The sequence below is a fragment of the Sus scrofa genome, chromosome 16, assembly GCF_000003025.6.
Source record: "Sus scrofa isolate TJ Tabasco breed Duroc chromosome 16, Sscrofa11.1, whole genome shotgun sequence".
Lineage (NCBI taxonomy): Eukaryota > Metazoa > Chordata > Mammalia > Artiodactyla > Suidae > Sus > Sus scrofa.
This window is the reverse complement of record NC_010458.4, coordinates 43170213-43192895: the sequence shown is the minus strand read 5'-3', so window position 1 is coordinate 43192895 and position 22683 is coordinate 43170213. Positions and strand designations below refer to the sequence as shown.

At 39.5% G+C, this 22683-nt stretch overlaps 2 protein-coding genes across 6 annotated transcripts in view; one reads left to right on the top strand and one right to left on the bottom strand.

Moving 5' to 3' along the window:
• The window catches only part of SREK1IP1 (SREK1 interacting protein 1), a 232387-nt gene that overhangs the window by 153357 nt on the left and 56347 nt on the right, over positions 1–22683 (top strand). The window lies entirely within an intron of this gene.
• RGS7BP (regulator of G protein signaling 7 binding protein) overlaps positions 53–22683 on the bottom strand; it is a 104060-nt gene continuing 81429 nt past the window's right edge. The window contains exons 4-7 of one of the 5 annotated variants that reach the window (XR_002339496.1): positions 18639–18786; positions 16620–16690; positions 5405–6786; positions 53–451 (exon numbers count right to left, since the gene is read on the bottom strand). Coding sequence is in view for 4 of the 5 variants with exons in the window: in NM_001243809.1 (NP_001230738.1) it covers positions 6695–6786; positions 16620–16690; positions 18639–18786 (311 nt within the window). In the remaining variant the exon portion in view is untranslated. 5 annotated transcript variants of the gene reach the window in all.

The following is a 22683-nucleotide window of genomic DNA, read 5'->3' as shown; positions in this document are numbered from 1 at the left end:
GTGAGGCAAGGGTGGAGTTTAATTTTTTTTTCAAATGGAAATCAACCGAGCATTTGATTTACAAGCACTGTTTATTTCAAAGATTTCCCTTTGTCTGTTGTTCTGCAACATAGTATCATGCAGTGTTTGATTGGTTTGATTTTTCTCATAAAAGAGCTTTGATCTAAACAAGTAATTGCACAGTCATTTGATTGAACCTTTTGTGATATAGATAAATTATTTCCATTTTAACCTCAGGAAACTTAGGCTGACAAAAGTTAATTCAGTGAGTAAATTCTGTATAAAGATTCATGCTATTAATGTCTTAAGTGAGACAGAACTTATTTAGTTAAACAGACACAAATATGAGGTAGGTGACCTCTCCTAAGGCGCTTCTGTCATCCTCATGTGGTGTCCATTTCTGAGTCCAAGACTGTGGTTTCAGCTTCCACCCTCATGTTCTCCTTGCAGCCTAGTGGGAAGGGAGGAAGAACACAGAAATGCATGCCTCTTATTTTAGGGATGTTACTTGGAAATCACACAATTTCATTCATATCCTATTGGCTAAAGTTCAGCTATATTGCCACATCCACAAAGGAGCCTGGGAAATGAAGTATTTATTTCCGGTGGCCAGTGTCTCGCTGAAATTTGGGACTTCTGATACTAAAGGAGAAAAGGAGAGAATGGATATCAGATATCAGATTACTAGCCACAGTGTATACTTTGTTGCAGCCCATCTGAGATTCAGAAAAAGTCTGTGTGTTAACTCCAGGCTCTGTTACATGTCCTTTACAACTAGCTAGACTCAATATTTTTCCCTTTGAAAAACTTCTTGGGATGCATTCCTGCCAGAATTTAATTCCCACATGTCTCTCCAGACATGTGTACCATCGCCTCTTATTAGAAAATAACATTATTTAACTCAATATATTTTTTGGTCATAATTAGGAAAACAGCAAAATTTTGAGACTTCGCTATTGCTAGTAAGAAAGTATCCAAAAACTGTTTTAATCCTTCTTCCACTGAGTTCACTTTTCACTTAATTCTTTCTTCTCTCCCTTCCACCCTTCCTCCGTTCCTTCCTTCTTTCCTTCCTATTTCCCTCTTTCTTTCTTCCCCACCCACTTTGTCTGTCTCTTCTGTCTTCAAAAGTTAAGGTGCCCTGGTGTTTCCTCTCCATCTTTCCACTGCCCACATTTTGATGACAAGGAATATGTCAAGGGAGTTGGGCGAGGGCATGTGTAGGACCAGGGCACTCTTTCACTTTTTCCTTCTTTTTTTTAAAACTTTTATTATTAGTTTTTATTACACAAGTAATACATATTCATTGTAGAAAAATTAGAAAACACAGAAAAGCAAAAAGAAAAAATAATCACCCATAATCCCACTACCCATAAATAACTACTATTAACATTTTAGTGTATGTCCTTCTAGCTTTCTTATGCATATATATACATACATAGATAGATTCATATATATTTTTCTTTTTTTACAAATATTGTGTCATACTATACATACTGTTTTATAATGTGTTTTCATTGAATATATATTGTGAACATTATTATTTATTCCCTGAAAAAATTATACAGATACTACATGCTCATTGTGGAAAAATCAGAAAGTACAGATATGCAAAATAATATAATTGCTCCAAATCTCACCTCCTATAGAAAAATGCTGTTAACATTTTAGCAAATATCTTTTCAGACCCTTTAATGCGTACATGTATACGTATATTTTCAAAGTGAGATGATACAATACATATTCTTCTATAACTGTTTTCATTTAACAACATAGTTCATTTCAATAAATATATATAGGGTGTTTAGTCTTAATTGGTGAATGTTATTCCATTGAAAGGATATGCCACACTTAACTAGCCTTATACTGTGGGCTTATTTACATTTTTTCCCATTCTTACAAATAAGCATCCTTCCTTGCATAATTTTTTGAATAATGAATGAGTGTATCTTACTTCATTTTTTTCTGACCTTTTAGGCCTTTTCTGACCTTTCTGACCTTTTTTAGAGGAGAATTTCCCTATAGTGGAATTACTTGGTATAGGCGAAAAATATACTGTCAAAATATTTTCCATAAAGGTGGAGTCAATTTACATACTTGTTGGCTCTTTGAGAAGATGTTCACTTCCATACTTCCTTGCTGTTTCTGGAAACATTAATTATTTATACCCTTGACTTTCTGATACATGGAAAAAGAGTCCATCATAATAACTTGCATTTTTGATTACTAGTATATTCAGATATTTTTGTATTTATTATTAGCACACTATTTAAATTTATGGTACATTGCCAGTTTATGTGTGCTTGGCTCAATTTTCTACTGGAAAGTTTGATTCTTTTTGAGTTGTAAAATATCATTTGTTCATGCAATCATTATTCATTCATTCAATAAGTGTGTCTGGAGTATTTGCTTTTGTGTTGAGCACTATGCTGAGGATATAACAGTAAGCAAAATTGACATAGTGGCTTCCTTCTAGAACTTCCAGTTTAGTGAAGAGAGACAATTAAACAAGCAATAATGAAAAAAGTGTAAAAAGGAAAAGGAAAGAATGAAATGGGAACACCTGGCTGGGAAGGGGGTTATAGATCATGGAAACTTCACAAAGGTGGTGGAATTTAAGCTCTTGATATATAGTAGAGATCTGTACTCTTTGTTGCATATATTTAAAATTTGCTTTCTCTTAATCTTTTTTATTACTTTTTACTGTGCGGGAGTTTTGCATTTTTAATTGGTCAAATCCACCCATCTTTTCCTTTGGGGTTTCTTCCTTTACTGTCATGTTTAGCTGTACTTCCCTCCACCCCACTAAAATTACATAAATATTCATCAGTACTAACAGTTTATTTATGTGCTTTAACATTTAAATACTCACTTCACCTAGAGTTTATTTTTTATGACAGTTATGAGGTATAGAGCTAATATTTCCCCCAACGGATGGCTAACCATTTATCCAACTATAACTTAATAATCCAACCTTTTCTCACACATTTGAAATGCCATCTTTTTAATGTATTCAATTCTTCTTGGGTTTATTTTGGAACCTTATATTTAATTTTAATGGTTTATTCTGGACCATTTCTCATCCTATCTATAGTTACTTGAAAGCTGAACATGTTGCATTTGATAATGTTCTAGAATGCAAAGGAATGGTAGACATTGCTAAGGCATGTATGTTGGGGGATAGTGAGAAATTGGTCTAGATGGATATCCTTAATCCTTTCAATCTGGGGACTTCCAGAATCTGAAATTCCATATGACATCACTGTTAACTGGCCTAATTTGTGAGCTATCTAAAGTCAATCAGATGCTTTAGGCTCTGTGTATTTGTTTTCCCCTCTAACGCTAAAGCTTAGCTTTCAGTAGGTGGCAGTATTGCCAAAGAGTAAGTATCCAAACTGATAGGAGCACCGAGGAACAAAAGGATCTGGCAGGATTTTAGAATTTCCCAAGAACTTTCATTAGAAGAAACATCAGGGCTATGGCACTTATAAAATCTTCTTTGTACCCTTGAACAATGGCAAAATCTGAACTATGCAATGAATCTCTTCCTAGATGCATGCATGTCTGTTACGGGACAGATCTTTTAAAGTGGCCCTTTGGCCTTGTGGGCATTTCTTCACATACTTTATCCAACATTGCCTTTAAGCCCAGCCAATGACTGATTTAAAACCTGGACATGTGGTTTTAAATAATGTGATTATGGTGGCATTCAGGTGATTTTTATTTTCTTTACACTTGGTGGCATTTTTCAAATTTTCCACAAAGAACATGTATTGTCTCTATAATCTGAAAAAAAAAAAAAAACAAAAAAACCAAAAAAGATCAACCACTGGATTTTAAAAATATGGTGCTAAAATGGGTGATTATGTGCTAGAAAAACTTGACATCCTTTTTTTGTTTGTTTCAAGCATATGAGTACATGCAACAAAATGAGTTCATTGGGCTCTCCTTATCCCTAGAGATCAGCGTAATGTTATTGCTAATCTGAAAGCAAATTATCAGCAGGAAGCTGAGATAGTCCAACTCTATCTCACGGAACTACACCTGAGAAAGTCCTTTGGTAGGCGAGAGGGGAATGGGGTTAGCTCCTAACAAGGTTCATTAGTGTATTTAATAGGAGATGGTGAATTACCTATTGCAACTCTGAGCCAGGGTAGGTTACTAGCACTTTGAACACTAAATTTGATTTTAGGACCAGCCAGAGTAAGAGAAGTTCTGTAAATCTTGGAGTGTGTCCACGGGAACTACAAAATTGATCAAAGGCTGGGAAACAGGCACTATGAATAAAAGATAAGGTGGCAGAATTTATTTACCTTAGATATGGAAAGCCTAGCTAGGGAATTGGACAAATCCCCATCTCCATGAATAGCTACTATAGCCCTCCCCAGACATGGAGGTGAGACCTGAATTTATTAACAGTCTTCAGTTGTACAAAGACAATTGCACGGAAGGTGTTACTTTCACACTGAGACTAAGGCAAGAGTGAGCACAAATTAACCAAGCAGAAGGGATTTGGGTCAGGCATTTAGCAGAATATGCTGGACACCAAGGCTGAGTTTATCTGTTAATAACATTGCATGGATTAATAGGAACTAGATTGATGCTAAGGGTTCAATATAGTGGAAGGGTGGGAGAGGGCATAGATGGGAGCTGAGAGCATGCCAAATTGAGCTACTTCATAATTTCTAAAACAATGGACTTGAGGTGGATTAAACTTCAGGGGATGAAAATGAACTGCACTCAGCGTTTTTACTTATGAAAATCAGGGTTTGCAGACCATGTAAATTTGGGAGTGGTTACCTGCTTTGCAAGGAAGCAGTCACCCTAGGAGTCTTTAATTAGAATCTTCCCACAACTCTTTTTATAAGTATATGATTTAAAAAATTGTGATTTTTCTTAGATAACTTTCAAGGATAAGGATATATCTTAATACGAAGGTAGTCATACATTTACCCAGGCATCAATAATTAATTGGAACACACCTCTGGACTCCAAGAATAAGGCCAACAACCAGCTGGTATGATCCAAATAGAGACCTGCATAGCCTTTTGAGTTGTCTTCCAAGTCTTTAATCCTTCATTTTCAATAAAAAAAAGTATAAGTAGAAAAACAATTCCAAGGATAACTTCTACAACATCAGATATTAGGTTGAACTATATGAAATTGCCATTTTTAAGGTTTAAACAGTCAAATATCAGCAATTTTATGTAATTCAGCCTAATACAATAATTATTCCAATAGTTTGTCTGTATCTTTATTCCTCTTCCCTAAAGCTGAAAGCTTGAATATATTTAGTTTTTAGGTCAAGATATTGGTGGACATACAAATGCCTGTGCTCATAAGTACTGAGAAATTACAGGGTTGGGATTAAAGATGCGTCTTGGATAAACCACGTATAACTCACCCTTTTCTTGTGCAGGACACTGGTGCCTGTGGTCTGACTTTAGGAATTTTCAGACTATGGAAAACAAGAAAACAAGTCCAAAGGCCTGATCTTTCAACCCATGGGAAATTCTGTCTGGGAAATGGGCCAAAGGAAGAACAAGGGAAGATATAACAAGATCTGTACCATGTTACCAGTTTAGTGGAGGAAGATCACAACAAAGCTGTGAGCAGAAAAACAAAGCTTGTGGCTTCCTCCTTTCTAAAAGAGAGTATTGCTTAATGTGTCCTGCTTTTAAGATTCTAAGCATAAGACAAGACACCAAGTACACACTGGAAAAGTCCTATCTGCATAGTCATCTAAAATGAGACAAGCTTAGCTTAACTAAAAGGATTTTTATTAACAATGTAAAATGTTAAGTATTTTTACTATCTGAGCTAATTCCAGCATGCCCTATAAGATTTAACACTATGCTGATGTGCAGACATCATGCTTCAGATTTCAATTAGAACAAAATATGATAATATTCAATTTTACATTTGAGGGTAATTGCATATGGTTACTATACCATTTCCTAACTGGATTACTTCATTCTCCAAGAAGTGAAAAAGACACCATTGGATCAAAAGGAAATTAGATGCCCATATGCATTGTATGAAGGTTTTAAGATTACTGTGTATTTACAAAACTTAAATACTTTTCATATATGTTTTTTGTTGCATTATAAATTAAGATATTTTATGTTGCAGCTCTTAGATTCTGACAGAATGGAAGACTAAATGTAAATGAGTACAGAGAAAGCAATAGGTGAGGTGATATACGTTTGATTATAATATTATTTCTAATATTGATTGGATTTTCAATAGTTTTGCAGTTTTAAATAGATTCTATGTTTAAAGACTCTCATATATGATAAACTGTTAACATGAGATCAGCAAGAGCTATAGATAGACTATTATACATGAAATAATTTTTCTCTGTATAATACACTTAAAAAAACCTTTAAATAATTTAAAAATCATAATTCTTGCATCTGTCATGGTGTGGTTTGGCATAGACATGCACAATGTCAGCTTTAAAAATCCTTTTAAAAACAGCCTGCTTTTTGAATCTGTTTTTTTTTTTTTTTCCTTGACAGCAGCTGCTTTCAAATGTAAAATCGTTTAAAAGGGCAGCAGGAGGTGGATAAAAGTAATAAGGAAGCATAGAAAACATGGTCAAAAACGAATAACTGTGGTTCAGCTGTCTGGAGGTCCTCAGGTTCTGTGATATTTTCAGGTCTTCCCAGTGTGGGTTTCCAAGAGCAATTGTCTAGCTTGAGACGAGACAGCACAGCCCAAAGAACCTTCTCTTCCGTCTTCTAACCAGGGGGTAGGGGGTTAGATTTAGAAGGCTGCTGTCATCTGCAATGGAACAGAAAGTACACAGGAGTAAGGTACAGAGAAAATAACTTTTTTTTTTTTTTTAATGAATTGGCCTTAAATATCTACCATCCTTTGAATCAAAGTTTCTCAATCTTAGCACCATGTTAGACCAGATAATTCTTCATTGTTGGTGGCTGTTCTGAGCATTGTGGGATGTTTAGCAGCATCCCTGGCCTCTACTCACTAGATGCCAGCAGCATTCCCCTACCAGCTGGTACAACTGGAAATATCCCCAGGCATGACCAAATATTTCTGGGGTGGAGATGGGGGTGAAGCAAGTAGCCCACAGTTGAGAACCACTGCTTAGAATTAAATTTAAACTGCGTAGAGGCAGTCTTTCAGTTGGGAGATGTATGGCTTCTAAGGAAGAGCCCATACTTTAGGGTAAAGTTGGCTCCTTTTCTAAACTTGATTCTATTATTTACTAGCTCTGTGACTTTGAACATGTCACTTAAGCTTCATTTTCTCAATGAGTTTAAAATAGGGTAAATAGGGTTTAATAACACCTTAGGTGAGGATTAAATTAAATGATCTATGAAAAACATTTAACTTGTGTGGGGTCCTTGGAGCCTACCACAGAGGAAGCACTCAATAAGTACAGCCATTATTAACAATTTTCCTTACATAGGACCTTGTCTTACCTCCATTCACCTACTTTATGTCTCAGGAAGAAGTTTCAACTATTCCTCGTTGACTCTTTCCCTAGGACTTTGTATACATATCTGTACACAAGGGCATTCAGAGAAGATCATCAGTTGTTGAATTAAGTTTTGGTTTGAAATTTTTAGTCTGATGACAGGTAAGAAAGAAATAAACCAATAAACCAAATCTGATTTAATGAGCTGGGTTTTTAGGAAATGGTGCAGTTCAACAGGGAGGGTGGGTAGAAATAGCTTGTTGGAGCAGAACTGGCCAGTGTGGGTCTCAGAGGCTGGAGAAGGATCACAAGGAAAGGACCTGGAAATTGCCAACCAGGGCAGCCTTAGGACATGGTCAGAATGGAACTGCTGGCAACAAACTGGCTGGTTGGCTCTGGCAACTCTTCTATACCAAAGCTTTGCCAAGACTAGTTGCACTACCATCCTTGAACAGAGCTAAGATGTTTCCTCCTTTCCCTATCCTAATCTTGAAGACATAGGATCTTTATTGTGCCCTACCTCAATAAAACTGGCTTGTATATGAGGGTTAGTTGTCCTGCTTACTGAGCCTAGACACTCAGGAAACTGTCAGGGACAAAAATGAGTCCTAGCTTTCTGGTCCTCTTATAAAAATTGTCATTCAAGTGCTTTGGGCTTTCATTCCTGTCCCCCAAGGCTCTCATGTGTCATACTTATTTGTACATTAGCATCACCTACAGAGTTGACAGTGTTCCTTGGAATGCCACACTGTGCTAGAGATGGATGAAACTGGAGGGGCAAGTCCAAGCCAGGGAGGGAAACATGTGCCCCAGCTGGGTACATCAGATTAATCAAACACAGCCTACTCTCACTGTCGCCACAGATTAAAATCCTCTCAAGACTCATACTCTGCTAATATGGAGAAAAACAGGACTCTCTTTGTCCTTTTCACAGTGACAAATAATTCACTATAATCTGGATGTCAACATTTTAAGACTAAAAATAGGACATCTCTCTCTTTTTTTAAACAGTTAAACTTGCCCCAAATAGTTAAGATGCTGAAGGCAATGTCAAACCCTATACATAAGCCTGACTTCTCAGAAGAATCTCTCAGAGATGAATCATGATGCATTTGGAGCAGAAAGAAATGGTAACCACACTTTCTCATCATTTTAAGACTCTTACTTCTTTAACCACCAAATACTCAGTGAATTTAACCTAATTGGATATGGTAAAGATACAGCAGACCCTGAAGTGTAAAGAATTTTATCTTTTGGTGTCTCTTTGAATACTGACTACACTTCCTGAAACTCAAGTTCACCTGGAATTCAGTGCTTCCTTGGAATAGAATTACCCCAACTATGAAGATATAGATAAGAATGAAATATCTTGTTTCTATTTCTTTGAGACTTGAAGATCTATTTCCTGAATTCCCTATATATACTCCCTTAGCATTTAAGAGATTTAGGAGTAACCTCGCTGGTATTTGTATATTATAAAATGCAATTCTGATGTATATAGTTCCCACTAGATGAGGAGATGTCTACATACATTGGTATGTTGTATTTACAAGGAAAGTGTGTATGTGTGTGCTATGGTATGGGTGTGCCATGCTGGTATATTCGCTCCCATTCTCTCTTTTTTTATGATATCACTTATTTGGAATCTAAAGTATGGCCCAAATAAACCTATCTACAAAATAGAAACAGACTCATGGATAGAGTAAACAGACTTGTGGTTGCCAAGGGGGAGGGGGAGGGAGTGGGATGGACTGGGAATTGGGGGTTGGTATTTGCAAACTATTACATTTGGAATGGATGAGAAATGAGGTCAGGGAGCACATAAGAATGAGCACAGGGAACTATATTCAATCTCTTGGAATAGAACATGATGGAAGATAATATGAGAAAATATATATGTATGACTGGGTCATTATGCTGTACAGCAGAAATTGGGACAACACTGCAAATCAACTATACTCTAATAATAATGAAAAAAAACCCACAGGTATTATAGACTGGTATTATGAGATTTGTATCAAGACTGACCCTTGTATCTGTGGTATTCATTACAGTGAACCAAAAAGTCTTTGTGCTATTGAAATTCTCCTCATTCAGCCTTCTTTATATATATATGACATTCTCTTGTGAGTGCTATGCACACACACACACACATACACACACACACAGCATTCACAAGTGAATAGGAAGTGTTAGAATTGATGAGAAAGTGTTCAGATGTTAAAGCAAAGGATAGGCTACCTATTATAGATGACCGCTGGTCTGGGGCATCTTTGTTGAGCATTTGTGACACCTTTGCCCAGCCCAGAGATTGTCTGATCATCACCTAGAGCTGAGGTGACACAAAAGCTCAAAAATTCTTGGCAGAAATTCAGAGCAGCTTTCTACACCATAGGAAGCTGACACCTGCAGTAAATGCTGAAATTCACCAAGCAGTAAGTATGCCTGGAATGGTTTGAAGTGAATTCAACTCCAAGGAAAGATATCATTCCACACTGACTAAAATCCTGTCTCTGAAGTGAGGGGCTGTCAACAGAATGTGAGCAAAATTGAAAGTCTGCCCATTCATTCAGGACCTAGCCACCTGAACATGTTGGGAAATCTTTGATGTTTACGCAAATGTTTGAAACATTTATGGTATCTTTTCTCCAAAGTGAATACCCTCAGATAACTACAACCAAGGGCAGTTTTAAATGGGAAAATGAAAGGTGAGAAAGGGAAGAAGAGGAAGTGAAGGAGAAAGCAAAAGAAAAGGAGAGTAGGATATCCAGCCATCAGTAAGTTCAAACTCTAGTCATTCAATGTTTAAATCTCAGAGGCCACTAAAGCCAGAGATGTTGGGGTCCCCTAATGTCCAGTAATATCATTTGTCTATGGCTCAAATTTCTTTAGCTAATGAAAGATTTCTTACATAGATAATATGTTAAGAAACAGAAAGACATGAAAATGACAAGTTTTCAAATAATAAAATGAGTGAGTTTAAAGCTATGTTCTCAATGTCAAGAGAAGTGTTTACGATAGAACTACAGTTGCAAATTTCTATTCTGGAAAAAAAAAAAGCAGAGCTTGAGCTAATTCCAGGGTTCCCAGACATTAGCTGCATCAGCTTCATCTGAGGGTTTGTTAAAACACAGGTTGGTGGTCCAGCTCCAGAGTTTCTGAATCAGTAGGTCTGGGGTGGGGCCAGACAGTCTGCATTTCCGAGACCTGCTGATACTTCTGATCCTGAGACTGCACTTTGAAAATCATCAAATTAATCCAAGGCCTATGAAGAGCAAAGCTGTATATCAAGTGCTGTGGGTGATACCAGATGGGACCTAAAAGAAAGATGATCCTTGGCCTCAAAGATCTTTGTTGGAGTAAGTAGGAGGCTTCGTTAGAAATGCTGTTAGATAAAAGTACAACACTATGAGAATTCCCAGATGGGGACATTACTCCCATCTGAGGGAGAAGAAAGAAGACATTGGTAGAAGATTCCTGGGGCCTCAGTGTTTATGCCACAATGAATGGGGAGAACTCAGACATTTGGTCAAGTAGGGGGGAGGAAGCGTTCTAGATGGAGAAAGCATTGTGAACAAAGACATTCAGGTAAAAAATTTGGGTCCAAGTAAAGAGTCCAATCTGGTTGGAGTGAAGAGCATATGAAGGAAGAGACAGTACAAAACAGAACTCCTTGGAATTCCGTAAATGTGGCCATCCTTCTCTTGCCTCCTGCCTTTACACATCATCTCCTTTTCCAGAAAAGTCTTTTCTGTCTGTTCCATGCTTCTGCCTTCTGTCACGCTTCCATTCATTCTATAAACAATTGCCATAGGCCTTGGTACATTATCTGCTTCCAATCCACTATTCTATAAGCAACTTTTTATGAAAGTCTTAATAAATTTACCCTTGCTGCCCAGCTCTTCATCTCCCACTCACTCCTCAACCCTCCTTAATTAGGTTTCTATGCCCCACATTCCAAGAAAGCCACTTTTGCCAACATTAGCAGTGGCTCCGTTGTTGCTAAATCCTATGGATACTTTCAGTTTTTTTTTTTGGCTGCACACATGGCATGTGGAAGTTCCTGGACCAAGGGTGCAACCCACGCCACAGATGTGATCAGAGATACATCACTGACAGCGCTGGATCCTTAACCTGCTGAGCCACCAGGGAACCCCAGACACTTTTCAGTTCTTATCTAGTTTATCCTGCATTATTAGCCATTGCTTCCTTGCAACTTTATTATTTCATTGAGCTGATTTTCTTCTTCGTCCCCTTTGTAAGTTGCTTTTCTTTCACTTCACACCTTATGTTGGTATTTCAAGGCTCTTCTCCAGGTATTCGCCTTGGGTGGTCGCAACCATTTTTAGGGCTACAGTGATCACTATGCTGATGATGTTTACATCTGTATCTCCTGTCCTTCTAGCTGTCATGTCTCGCCTCAGCATAAGACTTGTCCATCCTCTAGAACCATTAAGTAAGCACTGCTCTTAGAGTCCTCCCACATCCAGAACTTCACCTGTCCTGCCCTCTACCTCTCCTCTTACTGCTCTGTTCTAACTTAGTGATTGACACCATCATTCATTCTGCTTTCTAAGTTTGGGTTTCATCCTTGATTCTGCCTCTGTCTTTCCATGGTTCAGCTAACTGGTCATATCCTCTTCCCTAAGCCCCTGGCTGTAGGTCAGATCATAAGCATTTCTCACCTGGTTTATTGTACTTGCCTAACTGCATCCTTCCAATGGCCTCAGGGTAAAGCCCAAACCCGTTAACATGAATTACAGGGGCCTTAATGATATACCACCCTGTCTCTCTAGTCTCTCTCTTAAGCCTGATTTCTCACCACTTTCCCAACTAAAGAAGTGCTTGTAGCTCATCTCAGTTCCCCACTCTGTCATCTCCCCATACGCCTTCACACATTCAGAATTTTCTGCCCAGACTATCTTCTTTCCATCTTTTTCTTTGGCTAATTTTGATTCCTCCTAAAAAAATCCCAGCTCAGGCACTTTCCGAAAAGCAACTCTTAATTACTCTTGTCCCCCCTCTCCCCACTTACAACTAAAATCTGGTGAGGTGAGAATTCAGTATGCCCTTGTGGCAACTTGCGTCTAGCTGTTATGGCACTGCTATATTTCAAGTGCTTTTTTCCCCCCTTTCCCATTGTGTGTGTGCTGGCTGTTTCCAAAATTCACATGCCATACCCTGAAGGCTCCATCACAATCTCTGAGAGGGGAGGCATGTGTCTTTTGAAAAAGCTTCCCAGATGATCCTCATCCCATTCTGTCCTGTTGAGATGGGGAGCCTGTGGGGGAGAGACATCCCCAGCACCTGACATGGAATGTGGCACATCATAGGTGACCATCACATGTTTGATGATGATAGGACAATGGATGCTGAGGTGAGAAGTCTGCTCTTCCTTCAGTAGACAATGCATAGACCCTTAACATTTCTCAGTAGAGGCTCAATGGATTAAGAGACTGATGTGTGACTGGTGATGAGTGGATTAGACTGGAGAAAGAGAGAAGGATTGCCAGTATCACATTGAATCCCTGGCAAAATGTTATAGAGATTGCAAAGGATATGGGGAAGCCAGTAAAACAGCCCAGAGTGACATTCAGACAAGCTTGAAGCACAGAAAGTCTTTATACGAGTCCCTGGGGAAGGACCTAAATAAAAGTTTATATCCAGGTTTTCATGTGGGATAACTGCCCAGTGTCCTTCAGCCAGATGTCACAAAACTATCCTGTCATGGCCAGGCTGGTTCCAGTTTTGGAATCCAGACTGGAGAAGATCAGGGGTGTGAGAATAGGGGAACTGGTCCTAGACCCAAGTTAGTCTGGAGTAGGGCTGTCCACAGGAGGGGACCTATTCCAGAACAGCCGTAATTCCTGACTGATCCATTTCTAACGCATGGTATCACCAACAAATTCTAGGCAAGAGTAAATGTATTGACACTCTGCAACGCATTCATTAAGTCAGAATTCTGGAAAAGGTGAAACTGTCTTTCAGGCTTAATTTATTTTTGCAATGTTTTGTTTGATTACAGCCTACATTTAGAAGATGCTTGTCCTTTACTTTCCAATCTCCTTTTAGCCTTTGTCAGGAACCTTGCGGGCTCTCCACAGGTGTTTCCATTTGTAATCCATTTGACACAGCAAGACTATCGTAATTAATGAAGCTCCCCACAGCACCACCAGTGACCCAGAATGTAGGACAGGAGAGGCACTGAAGCAGAGGAAAGGATGGCAGGCTGAGAGCCAGGAGACCTGGATGTTGCTTGGAGGCTGCCGTGGAGCTGCGACAGAACAAGGCAGGCTCACTTTTCTTCTGTGCCCCTCTTTGTCTCCAGTCTTAAACTGGAAGCATGGGAAGGAAAAGGTCCTTGTCTCAAAAAAAGGCAAAACCACTAACCATTACAGTACCTGCTCTTGGCCACCTTCCTTTATGTGTCACTGAAAATCAATTTAAAGCATATTGTTGCTGAGTCAAGTTTTGATGGTGGTGTGAAGTGGGGAAGATAGGATGAAATCTTTAAATGCTAAAATTAACATGGAAGAGTTTCTAAGTTGAGGGAGAGGATGGGTCCTGGAGAACAGGGAAATCTGAGCAGTTCCAGTGTGAGTTCCCCCCACTGCACATGTCTGGCAGGATTTCCACTTTGTCAAGGTTTGAGTAGGAAAAAGGGGGATAAGGAGCAGTACCTTTTCCCTATTCCCTTCTGCTTCAGACATACATGTAAATGGAATAAAAAAAGAAAGAAACAGCCAGAAGGAAAACAGATGGCTTTCTATAATTCTTTCTATAATGAAAAATCATTAAGGTCTTACAGCAAAGAACTGGAATACGTTTTCTCACATTTCACCCCACACTATTTTTTGCATCAATTAGACCTGTATAATAAATTAATTTTCTGAAAAGAATTCCAGGAAGGTCATGGGGGAGCCCCTATGCTCTATCTTGGTATATGCAGCCAAAGAGAGGAATCTGGCTGATATGTTCATTAAAATGGTGCCATATGCCCCAGGCTAGTTTTAACCAAGCTTATTTCAAGGAGCAAACATGCATGCTGTGGTCAGAAGGCTCTTAGCACTGCAACATATTGTAGTAAAACACTACTTTCTTAAAACCCTGCAAGGCCTCTCAAACACTACCCACGGCTCAAGCCAGTAAGTTTGGTCCGTAGGCCTTTCAGGGAGTGCTTGCAATTATCTGATGCACCCTAGCACCTGCTTCTTGGTTTCTGACACCCGCCTCCATCACTTGCTGCTCCAGTCACACTGCACTCGGCCTCTTCTGTGTGGTGTTCGCACCTCCACCTCTCTACCTTCTGCCATGCCGCTCCCCAAGCCAAGAGGCACTCAGCTCTGCTGCCAAATCCTCTCCCTCCTCACTCCTTGCTCAGGACCAAGCAGAACCTGGCCACCGCCTCCCTCTCCCCCAGGCTTTGCTCAGTGGAACCAGGAGGGGTTTCTTTCTTACCTCTAAAACCCCTTTCCCCACCCTCTAAGCACCATTCTCTGAAGCAGATGCTTCACTTAAGGCTGCTCTGGCTATGTGTGCTCAATAAAAGTGATTATTATCAGTCCTTTATACCTACCTGCAGACCCTGGGGCTGCAAAGTTGGGTGCAGTTTTAACAAACATTTATTGTTTTTGCTAGTGTTATTCTACTATGAGCCAAGCATTTTTCTAGGTACTAAAGACACAATAGTTAACAAAAGCATACAGAGGCCCTTCCCTCACAGAATTTACATTCTAGTGAATATCCCCTTTCCCTTTCTGTTAGGGTATAAACTTCCATAGGATAGTTCTGGAGACAGATGGCCTGGGGTCACATCCCAGCCTTTGTACTTACCTTCTTTCTATTTACAATTTGTGTGACCTTGTCTCAGTTTCCTGTAAATGGGGAAACATGAATTTCCTTCAAAGGTGTTATTAGAATTAAATAAGTTAACACAGTTAATACATCTAGGGTATTTAGGATAGTGGGTGTGATATTGTAATTTGTAATAAGAAATGTATATATAAAGTCTTTGATTGGACCTCATTTCTGGCACAGAGCTACTAAAACTCTTGAATCTTTCTTAGAGCACAATAAAGGTATCTTTTGTTATGTTAATGATGTGACTTTTGGGAAACACCTGAGGATGGGGCTGGTTGATCAGAGAACCAGCCACGTGATTGGAGGGTTGGTACTTTCAATCCTGCCCCCTGACCCCCAGGGAAGGGAGAGGGGCTGGAGGTTAAATCAGTTGCTAAAGGCCAATGATTCAGTCATGCCTATGTAACGAAGCTGCCACAAACCCCCAAAAGGATAGGGTCTGGAGAGCTTCTGAGTTGGTGAATGCACGGAGAGTGGGAGAGCAGTGCTCCTGAAGAGGTAAGAATCTCCACACCCTTTCCCCATACCCTGCCCTCTGCATCTCTTCCATCTGGTTGTTTCTGAGTTATGTCCTATACACCAGTGATCTGGTAAGTAAAATGTTTCTTTGAGTTCCATGAGCTGCTTCAACCACTTAATTGAACACTAGGAGTGGTTTGTTGGACCCTCCGATCTATAGCCAGATAGTCAGAAGTACAGCTGACAACCCAGACTTGTGATTGATGTCTGAAGTGGGGGGGCGGGGGGCAGGCAGTCTTACATGTCTGAACACTTAATTGTGGAATCTGATGAGATCTTGAATTAGTGTCTGAATCCAGTTAAATTGAAGGACACCCTACTGGTGACTGAGAATTTGGTGTGGTGGAAAAACCTCCACACGTTGGAATTAGAGGCAGAGTCACAGTGGCACACTGTTAGTTTTCAATGTATCTTAACTATTACCAGTATTTGTTTTAGATAACTGAACATCTAGCTGGCAGGGATCTTCCTTCAGAAGTGTTCTTAAGTCTCTTCCACTAGCTAGTAAACTTCTTAAAGGCAAGGGCCAAGTCTTCAGTCCTTTTGTGTTTGCCACACGTGGTGTTGTGCTTTGTGCAGCATGCAACTGATGGGGACAGTGGAGGAGGTGTCTGTTTTCTCAGTGTCCCTCAGAACAAAACTGCATTCACCTGATAAACTATTGTCATTTTGATATCTTCTCAAGGAAAGACACATGTATGCTCAATGCCTTCTATTGCTTTAACTCCTCAAGAAACAAGACCCAAGGTTATCATGTTAAAAACATCCTCTGCCTCAGAGAGATGACAAGACTCACCTTGATTTTTCAATGGTAAAGGCATAGTTTCCCTGAGTTTGCTTAAAAGGTTTTTCATTTCTCTCATATCTCTGTAAAATTGATAAAGAAAAAAATAATCAGCTGTAAATTTTTGAAATGTAATGTCAAACTGTTCTATGAGACAACTGAAGGACAAGAATCTGTGCCTAATTGTACCAGCTCAAGCTTCCAGTAGGCAAATATTGAATTTATTTTGCTCTTACAAGAAAAAAAAAATCTGAGTTGGGTTGGCTCTGGAAGGGAATAAGAACTACTCTGACAAACATTTCCACCAGGCTTTCTGCTGCAGGAGCCCTCATCTCTACCTTCAATTGGACCTGGCTGAGATCAGAGAAGAGTCTCTGATAATGAGGACAGAACTTCAGATTTCCAAGGGGAGGTGAAGGGCACACAGCTAGAGCAATGGGGATATCTTGGGCAAAGCTGAGGCTGGGTGGCAGCTTCTCAGGGCCCTCTGTGTGTCGGTTCACTCCCTGCCCTTGCACATTCCTACGATTGGAATGCAGAGAGAGCAACACAGGTGTTCAGCATCCCCAAGGGTCAACGCATTAAATTGACTAGGAATGTTTTTAAAAAGCCCTCTTAGTAATTTTAATGTGCAGCTTGGTTTGAGGCCCCCAGATCTCTTAGGAAAGAATGACAGGGAGAAGCAGGAAGCTGTCCGCCCTCCCAGACCTGGGCTACCAGCCTCCTTCTCCCACTTGCTCCCATTTCCTTTGACCAGAATCTGAACTGAAATACCACCAACACTGAGGGTTATACTCTCCTGTTATTATTATCAGCACAGCTTGCTTTCTGGCAAGCTTAAAAGGCTGGGATAGAGTTTCTCTGCAAGGTTTCTGAAAAGGAAAATGGCTTTGCTGATGGATTACGCCCTGGCCATGACACTCTGGAAGATGTTTCTTCCTGGGAATAGAGCAAAGCATTTTCTACTTTATAAATGAAGATAAATCACTCCCTCATCATTTGTCTATAGTTCTATCGAACTGTGCCAAACAGCTTTATTATTTGAATTGTTGTATTTCCAAGCTTATACAAAATCCAAGTTTTATTAATAGCACATAATTACCACATGCTTCAATTTTCTATAAACACAGAAATTTGGTAATTAGCTTTAGAATTATATTATGATCTGAAAGTAGAATCACAATGGCTATAAATGCCACTGTGTGTTACATTTCTAAAAATAAAAAAATAAAATGTTCATTATCTTGTCAATGACTCAACCCTCTACACACAGCGCCCTTGGTGGAACTGCCCAGTATTCATTCAGCTGCTTTGTGTCAGCTCTGGGGACATTAGTAGCAAAGGACGAGATACCATCGTGAAGCCAGTAAACAAGAGGCTTGTCCCTCTGCCTCACAGAATGGAATTTTTAGCATCTAGATGCATTTATTATTATATTATTACTACTGCTCCCTTTCCCAAATGAAATAGAATCGCTGTAGAATCTCTTCTTCCCAAGAAAATCTCTCTAGCAATGAGCTGCTATGCTTGTTAAGAAAAATGCATTAATTCACTTAGGGGCTATCAGCTACATCCTGGGAGAGTAAGAGAAGGCAGCTCTTAGGAAAGCTGTGAACTGAACACTCAGCCACCGACTCCAGCTAGACAGTTCATTCCAAACACCTGAAATCTGAGCGTCTACTGGTGCCATCTTTGCAAGACTTTGAGTTCTTCTCCCTTAAATACATGGAAATTTTGGAATGCAGCCCGGTGGGTGAGCTGTGAAGGGTATATAGATCCAGCTTTCTCTCTTCCCAAGGAAGCACACTGATTTCATCTCCAAGGGGATGCAGAGGAGGGTAAGCAGAGGCCTGAGAGTCCACGTCTCCTGGAGGTTCTGCTTTCATTCTGCTGCTGGATTTGGACCCCTTACTGTCTCTTGTCTCAGTTTACCAAGAGCTCTGATTCTGAATCTAAAGATCTCGACTCTGTAGCCTCCAAGTATTAACTGGAGGAGGACTGGCAATCTATTTAGGGTAACTTCCCACTTACCTTTCAGTGTTCTCAATGTCTGTGGAAACCTGCCAGGAATGTTGCTGAGTATCTATGGGGGATGATGAGGAGTCCTCTAGAGCAGGTGTTTCAGTGCTTTCCTCAATTTTGCAATCCAAATTCTTGGTTCCCCCACCAGGCTCTTTTCCTAAGGGGGTTGGTATTGGTAAAGAGAAGGGGATAAGAAATCATAAATGCAAGTTCTGTGCCAAAGATATAGTTGCAAAGGTTGGCTATGCCTTGAGTCAAATGCTCCATTAACCCTAAAAACTTTCTGAATAAAAAATAACGTGTGTGTGTGTGTGTGTGTGTGTGTGTGTGTGTGTGTGTAGCATGTTTTCACAACAGTATGGGAAAGGTATCCTGAGTTCAATGCAACCTGAAGATCAAGATAAAAGGGCCCTGCCTTTGATGGAGTATCAGTGCTCTGTAACCCATTCTTTGCCAGTTAGATCAGACTGACTTGGGAATGGGGATTCAGCCTGTGATATTGTGCTGCTTTTTGGTCCTCAGAAGCAGAAGCTAGTAAAAGGGTCAGGAGCAGGAGATGCTCAGCAGCAGAATGGGAGCTAGTACTGTTCTCTCTGATTCTGACCCATCCCTCTGGGCCTGTGGGGAGCAATAGAGATTATGACCCTGCCTTCCATTTCCTTGGCTCTCCAATGTCCTTCAGTGTATCCTTCTATGAAGAAATAATGTGACCTCAAGATCCAACCTTACTCTGCTCGGACTACAAAGTGCCATCTACTAAAGCGTCATGTACTGGGTAGACAGCCATAGCCATTCACTACCAATGCACTAAGACCTGTATTTACCGCAACTGATCTCAACAAACTACATCAATACTTTCTGGACACAAATCTCCAAATTGGTTAGGTTGTAAATTCATACAAAATTAAATGGGAGTTATAGTCCATGGTCCAAGTATCCTCTGTTAATGTTGTTCAGTCTGCCTTGAACATCTGTGTATCTGTTAGGGGACATCTTGCTATCATGGGAATGGCTAAGAACTGGATTTTCAACCTGGCTTTGTCAGTTGTTCATTCACTCACTGAATTACAAGTATTTCCTGAGTGTCAGTTAAGTTTCAGGTATTGGGCTTGATGCTAGAGAGACAGAAGTGAAAGACATAGCCTTTGTCTCATGGAACTTAAACTGCTGGAGATAGACAATTTAAAAAAATTATACAAACAATTACAAAGCTGTTACATGACATCATGTGTCTGGTAAAAACCTTACCTATATTGTTTCTTTTACTTTTTCATCCAGTTTTATTTATACTATGCAGCTACAGCTCTAGACTAGTTGTTAAATTGTTACCGTCCATATTATTGAATATTCATGAGGTACCAGTTACACCTGGTTACCTCTTAGCTCAGTTTTCCTCATTATGATATGACTGTTTTTGCATTTTTTAAAAAACAAAAAACAAAAACACTTAGGAAGAGGAAACTGTTTTTGCATTTTTTAAAAAACAAAACAAAACAAAAAAACACTTAGGAAGAGGAAGGCTCTTCACGGTAAAGTCTAATGGAAGACTTGGGTTCCCTTGGGTTCTTGGTCTGAAGAGGACTAGCCAAAAAAAAAAAAAAATTAATCCCTGTAATTTCTCATCCATGTGGTAGCAACACAAGGAGAAAGAGACAAGCTATTAGCTGGTAATTAACTGTATATCATTGATCAGTCTATAGTAGAAGTGGGCCTCTGAACACTCAGGCAAAGCACAAACACATGTTTACTGAAAAACTTTTGATCCTTTTGGGTGTACTTTATGCACATTGACCCTGGGTGATGGAATTGCTTTTCCAATTTTATGGTGCTGCTGCTGGGTGGAAATTAATTAAGCAACATAATTTAGCATACTACCATTTCCCAGATGGAGAGCACTGACTTCGTAAAAGCATTTGCATTGCATCTCCCGGTTGAATGCACAAACGCTGTCCATTTGGCACCCACCTCTGAGGAGTTCAGCCTTAGGATGCAAGTCTGGACAAGGGCTGCTAAGACTTGAAACAGGGACAAAAGTGGGAGTGTGTGTGTTTGTGTGTGTGTGTGTGTGTGGGGGTGTCCCAAAAAAACAGCTCTCTGCTTTTCAAAGCTCTAGAGGAGAGGGCCATCTGAGAGGGACATGACTCCTCTTCCACTCCTGTGGGGTTGAAACACCATGGAGAATGAACTATGTTTGGGACAGCAAATGGGAGATGAAGGAGATTCACACAAAGGAATTCTCTGCTTTATGGGCTCTGCTTGGTGTGGGGCCATAGTTGCCCCTGTCCTGTGGTCAGGACTGTAAAGCCCAAACTTTCATTCCGTGAGAACAGGGAAGGACACAAGGTAACGTGATGTTCTTTCTTGGGATCCTGTCTCTACATCTCTCATATACACACCTTCTGCATGCAAAGGCATAGTCAGAGAGGCAGAGTCCAATCCATAGCCAATCTGTTTACATTTCTGCCTGTTCTAATTTGACTCCTTACATAAGACAAATGAATTCTATAACTTTTTAGAAGTAACATAACTATGCAAGTATTCCTGAAACATGCCTATGAACTTGCAATGCTAAGTACACCCTCTTTTCTCTCATGATTAGAGACTACATCTAACTCCAATAATGAGGATGAACAAGAATGAAGATCTCAGGTGTTGGACTTGCAGTTTAGTGCTCCCGGTCAGCTCACAAAATCTCTGGAGAATTTTGAACATATTATATCCTCTCTGGCTGAAACATCTTCGAACATGGGAGAGATCCATAGGAATTGCAGGGGATTTCAATTCCAGAATATACATGGGGAGACAGCAATCACTCTCATTTACTGATAGCACTGATTATGCTGGGCATTCCCTCCCACTATAGTCCCTGTTTACTGCCTGCCTAGAACTCATCACTCTTAGAAATTATCTTATATATTTGCTAACTAGTTTATTACTTGCCCACCCCAACTCTACTCTCTGCCCCCATCTCCATACTGGATAGTCTGTAAGGCTAGGAAATTTTATGTTTTCTTCAATTCTTTAAGTCCAGTACCAATGACCAAGCCTTATATACTGCGGAATTTCAGTAGATATATAGCATTAAAAAAGTAATTATACTATATATTTATAATACAACTTTCTTTGCTATGTTGTTATGGTTAGAGATATTTTCAGGTTTGTACATTTTGATTTATTTTATGCTTTTTGATGATGGGTAGTAGTCCATATTAAGGAACTGACATTGTATTTCTTTCCTTTCTCCACTATATGCCATTACTATATGGGACAGATCCTTTCAAGTGGAAAACCAGGGCAAAGCACACATATTCACATTTTATACTTTAATATATATTGCCTCATTGGTCTCCAAAGAGGCTATTCTAATGTGACATTTCACTTCCACCAACCATAAATGAGAGAATCTATTTCCCTACACCTTTGCCAGACTTTATATTATCAACATTTAATATCTGTTGATTTGATGAGGGAAAACAATCTCTTATTGAAGTTTTAGTTTTCATTTCCTTTATTACAAATGCAAGTAAGTTAATTTTCATGTGTTAATTGACTACTTGTATTTCTTCTCTACACTTTCTATTCATATAATTTGTTCCTTCTTCTTTTCTTTTTTTCTTTTTAGGACACACCAGTGGCATATGGAAGTTCTTAGGCTAGGGGTCAGATTGGAGCTGTAGATGCTAGCCTATGCCACAGCCATGGCAACATGGGATCCAAGCTGCATCTGTGACCTATACCACAGCTCACAGCAATGCCAGATCCCTGACCCACATCCTCATGGATACTAGTTGGATTCATTTCCACTGTGTCATAACAGGAACTCCCTCACTGCCCATTTAAACAACAAGGCTATCTAATTGATTTTTAAGGGTTCTTTCTGTACAATGGATACTGATCATTCCTACTGCAATTGAAACTATAAATTACTGTCATCTGAGATTTGGAACTTTACTGAAAGATGAATCATTGAGTACTTTCTCAGTACTATATAGGTTTAATGGTTTATCAAAACATTTTGCTCTTCTTGAGTTAATTTTGGTAATTCATTTGTCCT